Source organism: Alexandromys fortis, unplaced genomic scaffold (assembly GCF_014885135.2).
Source record: "Alexandromys fortis isolate MF-2015 unplaced genomic scaffold, M_Fortis_MF-2015_v1.1 scaffold_9, whole genome shotgun sequence".
Classification (NCBI taxonomy): Eukaryota; Metazoa; Chordata; class Mammalia; order Rodentia; family Cricetidae; genus Alexandromys; species Alexandromys fortis.
This window is the reverse complement of record NW_026067892.1, coordinates 7,434,034-7,440,082: the sequence shown is the minus strand read 5'-3', so window position 1 is coordinate 7,440,082 and position 6,049 is coordinate 7,434,034. Positions and strand designations below refer to the sequence as shown.

The window sequence follows — 6,049 nt, the reverse complement described above, 5'->3', positions numbered from 1 at the left end:
GAATTTGATCTTGGGAAACCTCGACACCTTTTGCTCTTCCTTGCTGTTCCATATGTTTGGATTCTTCTCTGAAATAAATTCCAAACATCAAGGAAGGTCCCTTATCTAAAACTGCAGACACTAACTGATGGAAATCATAGGGGGTAGCTCTAGCATTAGAAGCCCAAGTCCTTATCATTTCCTTTACATAATCATTGTGCAAACCAAAATTAACAATAGCCTGCTTAATTTCTTTTAGATCATTCATTGCTATTGGCGTCCATCTAGCTTCTCTGACTCCCCTCGAGCCTTTAGAAGTTGACGCTTTGTCAGAATTAAGTATAGGGTATGTAGCAAAAACCAAGAACAAGTTTCACAACATTAAATGTTGCAACTTGGCCTGCCGGATTCCTTTATAATGTGGGGGAGGACATGTTGGATAGGAACCGTGAAGTATTCTCTTCAGAGAGGAGAAGAGCTGATCCAAACCAGAGTCTGGAGGGGAAAACAGACTAAGTGGCACACCTGCTCAGTTGTGACTGACCAGCCTATGAGCTGACTGGGGGTGACAGGCATTTCTGAGAGCTTAGGAAGGAATGCTAAGAGATGTGAGGCAGGAACCAGCAAGCAGGATTCTACTCTCAGTGGAACACTGAGAATTTAGTCTGGTGCCCCTGGTGGTGGTTTTCAAGAGGAAAGAGAGACCGCAACTGTGCCGTGATCTAGTCCCTCGTGAACACTGTGAACACTTCTGTGGAAAGAATACCCGTGACTGAACTTTGTGGCTCAGCTCCGAATGCACAAGGCTGGACATAAAAACATAGGAAACATGAAAAAGCAAGGCAGTGCGATTCCTCCGAAGAATCACTAGGCATCTGGTGAGCACGGAGCAGATGAAATCCCAAACCAAGAATTCAAAAGAATGATTATAATTATGTTCAAAGAGCTCTTAAATGAGTTTCAGGAAAACACAAATAGCTGAATGAAATATAGAAGTCAATCCTCCCCACATTATATTGCAGTTAAAACACTAAATATATAGGACCACAATCCCAGGGATGGCACCACCCACCATGGGCTGTGCCCTTCCCCATTGATCATTCATTCAGAAAATGCCCTGCAGTTGGCTCTCATGGAGGCATTTCCTCAACTGAGGCTCCTTCCCCTCTGGTGACTCTTGTTTTTGTCAAGTTGACAAACAAAATTAGTCAGTACAATGTGTTCTATAGATTGACTACCTATGACATCTTAAGGGTCTTGGGGGAGGATCTGGTGTGGTCTTGGTTATATAGACAGTGCAAAGGTCACCAGACTATTGACGAACCTCTGTTGTCATTTGTAAAGTACCTGTGATATCTCCCATAGAGATGCATTCTATTGACTGAGAAACAGTGCTCAAGATAAGGGTCTCGGGAGAATGGTTGAGATAAACAAGAGTCTGGGGAATCCAGATGTGGCTATACACCTCTTCCTTTGAAGAGACAACCCTGTGTGTTTAATATTTCTGGTTTTCCTAGCGCATACCTGTGAATACACGGATCTAGTGCCCTCTGCAGAATGAGTTAAAAAGCTCAACAAGGGGCTGGAGAGATGGTTCAGAGGTTAACAGCACTGACTGCTCTTCCAGAGGTCCTGAGTTCAGTTTCCAGCAACCACATGGTGGCTCACAGCCATCTGTAATGAGATCTAGTGCCCTCTTCTGGCCTGCAGACATACACACAGACAGAACACTATGTAGATAATAAATAAATAAATCTTTATTTTTTTTAAATCTCAACAAGACCTATCTCTTTATTGCCTCAAAAATGTATTGTACCACCGAAATACATACTATGCTATGTGAAAGACTCGAAAAAGGCATTGGAAGCAATTGGAACTAGGGATTAAGCAGGTATTACTATTCAAACAAAATAGACTTGACACCGAAATTAATCCAAGAGGATGAATAAAGTCAGTTCATAATGATCAGGAGATGAATCCTGCTGAGCGCAACTTTATAACAAACACCCCTGAGGTAAAGAAGCAGGTTAGTCCCAACTTAATGGTGTAGGTGACCCCAATAGTCCAGTCTCTCTACAGACAGTTCAGTCCAACAAATAATAAACCGAGACATCTGATTTAAATGACATCATATATCAAATAGATCTACTCGACATTTATAGTACTTGTCTTACAAACACTGGAGAATAGAAATTCTCAGCTGGCCATGAAACTTTCTGGGGTGGTATTTTCTTTGTGATCTAACAAATAAAGCTTGCCCAAAGTTCAAAGTGTGGAGCTAAGCTACTATTTAGCCATAGAGGACGGGCAGTGGTGGCACACACCTTTGATCCCAGCACTCCGGAGGCAGAGACAGAAGAATCTTTGTGAAGTCAAGGACACCCTGGGTTACTTGAGATTGATCCAGTGTCAAAAGAGAGAAAGAACCAGGTAGTGATGGTTCACACCTTTAATCCAAGTACTTGGGAGTCCCATGCCTTTAATCCCAGTACTAGGAAGGTGGAGAGAGGAAGGGATATGGCTGGGCAGAGAGAGGAATATAGGTGAGACAGGAGCTCAGTGCACTCAGTCTGAAGATTCCTAGAGACACGATCACCCATTTGGTCTCAGGATTTGGTAGAGGTAAGAGATAGTGATTGGCTACTCTGTTTCTCTGATCTTTCAACTTTTATCCCTATATCTGACTCTGGGTTTTTATTATTAAGACCAATTGGAATTCACACTACAACTTTCCTTAAAATAGACCATAATTGCAACAATAGTAGTAATAATTATCTATATAAGCAACTAAGGAAAAGCAACTGGTTAGGATTTGCAGGATAAAAAATATCTTCAACTCATCACTGGGTGTTGGTTTAATTCACAGGTTTTTCGTTATAACCTTGCTCGCCGTCACCATTGTCTGGATCCCCACTATAGAAATGGTCTCCAGTGAGGCACTGTTTGAGTACATGCAGGTTCTCAAGAGCTGCCTGACACCAAGTGTGGCTGCTGTCTTTCTGCTCGCTGTATTTTGCAAGAGAGTCAACGAGCAGGTGGGTACTCGTGTGGAACGGTGTGAGGGGCCGTCTTCTAAGATAAGAGCTGCCTTAGGGAGGTCTCTTAAGTGTCAAGAGTCCACCTGAGGACATCATTTGGTTAAAGGGAAGGTTTTTTATAGAAATGTGAGCAGAGGCATCTAGAAAAGTCCAGAAGAAAGAAGTAGATTGAACGTCGCAGGAGAGAGAGAGAGAGAGAGAGAGAGAGAGAGAGAGAGAGAGAGAGAGAGAGAGACAGAGAGAGAAGAATAGTAGGGTTATAAAGAGAATGAGTAGCTAGGGAAGGAAGCCCACAGGAGCTGGAGGGAGTTTAGGGTGGGGGAGGAGGTGAGAAGGGCTAGGATGCTAACATGGACTCTGAGATATGTGACAGATCCCGTGACACTGAGGGAGTCTGGAGGCCAGCATGAGCTTCGGTACCCAGTCACAAAGTCTACCCAGGTCACAAAGACTTAACTTAGTAGCAACAGTGTCAGAGGAGTATCTTGGTCCCCAGAGTTGCTTCACTTTGCTCTCCTTGGAAAGGGATGGGCAGGAAGGGGAAGCAGTTATGGAAGTCTGCCTCTTTCTGATGACAAGGGTCAGGGGATATGGGGACATCCCTGGAGCTCTCCTGCTGTCCCTGGCTCAAGGATGCAGGTGTATCGCACTTTCCAATTCCTCTATTTACTTCAAGCATGTTTCCAGCCCCCTCTCCTACCCAGCGTTATGCCGTAGCCACCTGCTTTCTGCGTGTCTCCTTCCGGAAGTGACTGCTGTGGGCTGCCTGGCCTGAGGCTGAGGCTTTTCTCTATGATGCCTCCCTACACTCAGATCCTGTCTTACACCACCCCAGCTTGAGAGAGTCTTTAGATACAACTCTCCAGCCCTTATCTAGTCTGGTTATACAGTAGTCAGTCTAACGGGGTGGGGGGGGGGACACCAAATGTGCAGATAAATCTTTGTGGTAGTAACACAGAATATTTAAAAGAATGTGAGGTGGGGTGGGGTGGGGTGGGGTGGGGTGAGGTGAGAGAGCATTTGCATGGTTCCATGTCCGTCGTAGGTACCACAGTAGAGAGAGAAGCTCACCAAGATGCTCAACGGTCGCTTTCTGAAGGAGCAGAGGGGTTCAGCCTTCTTAGAAAAGACTGACACCCAGCTAGTTCACTCTGTTACTTTATCCAAACACATAGAAGATGAATAGGGGTGGAAAACATTCCAGCTAACAAAGTCATCTTGTTCTCGCTGCCCTTGAGGGTGGACAGCCCGCACAAATCTCAGCTCATTTTGATTACGGCCCTAAGCAAAAGTAAGAATTCCTGTTTGCCAGGAGTGTCTTTGGATCAAGGTCAGTACAGCTGCAAACTCCAGCTCTCACAAGAGCCAAGTGCGGACTCCAGAGAAACAACATCTCTTCAAGGTCTAAACAGTCTCAAAACAATCTCCCAACCTCTACTGATCAACCCAAACATAGCAAAGACTTTGCTGAAACATTTCTCTCAAAGCCGGTTGCAAAGGCCTTACTATACACTTCCCTTAAAGCCGGGCATAAAGGCTTTACTTTATTTTACACTACACATTTGCTAATTTTATGTCAACTTGACAGGAGCAGTCATCAGGGAGGAGGGAGCCTCAAATAAAAAAATGCCTTCCTAAGATCAGGATATATGCAAGCTTGTAGGGCATTTTCTTAATTAGTGATTGATGGGAGGAGGCCCAGCCCATTGTGGGTGAGCCATCCCAAGGCTGGTGGTCCTGGGTTCTCTAAGAAAGCAGGCTGAGCAAGCCAGAGGAAGCTAGCCAGTAGCAGCACCCTCCATGGTCTCTGCATCAGCTCCTGCCTCCAGGTTCCTGCCTGCTTGAGTTCCTGTCCTGACTTTCTTCAATGATGGACCACCATGTGGAAGTATAAGCCAAACAAACCCTTTCTTCAACTTGCTTTTGGTCATGGTGTTTCATCATAGCAACAGTAACCATGAGTAAGACAGGCACATACACATAATTAAAAGTAATAAAAATAAATATTTAAAAAATGAGGGCTGGAGAGGTAGCTTAGCAGTTAAAAGCTCTGGCTGCTTTTCTGGAGGTCCTGAATTTAGTTCCCAGCAATCACATGGTGGCTCACAGCCATCTAACATGGGATCTGACACCCTCTTCTGGCATGCATGGATATATGCATAAAATACATAAGTAAATAATATTTTTAAAAGAATATAAGAAAGTCAAGGAGGTTGTAAGGAGGACAGTGAGTGTGAGACAAACAAGGACACAGCTCAACAGGAAACCCCGGCTAAGGACATGGCCCGGAATTAAGGCCAGAAATACCAATGTGTGGGGAGAATTCTCAGCAGAAAGAAAGGGCAAGTGCCAGAATTCAAGTCAGAAGCAAAGTAGGCAGCTTGTGGTTGCAGAAGCAGGCCGAGAAGGAAGGAGCCGAGTGGCCAAGTGGGGAGTGCTAGGTGAGGTCAGCCATGATGCAGGGGTGAGGCTTGATCCTGATGGCAGGGGCTGAGATGTCGCTGGAGGGTCCCGGTAGAGGCTTGGCATTCTCTAGTAGAAGAACCTGCCCAGCCCGTGGACAGTTAGGAACAAGTGCCCCGCCCCCCCGTGCCCCAAATAAGGGAAGATGGGGGTGAGGGTCATGGTAAGGGACTGGTTTCTGGACAGATTTTGGAAGCAGAGGCCAACAGGATTGGCTGTGGGATAATGGCAGAAGAACGTGGAAAGGGAAGAGCTCGAGGCGGCTCCGGGGTTTGACTCGAGCGAGACTCGAGCATCTTGGAGCTGGGCTGTCACTTAGGGAAACAGGGAAGGTGAAGCTCTTTTTTTGGACACAGTTTGAGATGTCTACTTGTGGTCTCAGTTAAAAGTGTTTCCAAAGTTCCCTGTTTGACTAAAAGACAGTGCCAGGGTCTGGCTTCCCTGCCCTTGCTAAGACCCTCTGCTGTACGGTATCAGTGCCCTCTTTTCAACCAAAGCCACCCTAGAATGCAGCTCACCAGCAAGGGGAGGAAGATGTCACTCGGTCTTATCTCCCTCTGCCCCTGTAA

General features: G+C 45.6%; 1 protein-coding gene across 1 annotated transcript in view; it reads left to right on the top strand.

The window, feature by feature from the left end:
- LOC126502194 (sodium/glucose cotransporter 1-like) overlaps positions 1 to 6,049 on the top strand; it is a 35,540-nt gene that overhangs the window by 23,187 nt on the left and 6,304 nt on the right. The window contains exon 11 of the mRNA XM_050143045.1: positions 2,846 to 3,014. Coding sequence (XP_049999002.1) covers positions 2,846 to 3,014 — 169 coding nt within the window. The remainder of the gene's footprint in view (positions 1 to 2,845; positions 3,015 to 6,049) is intronic.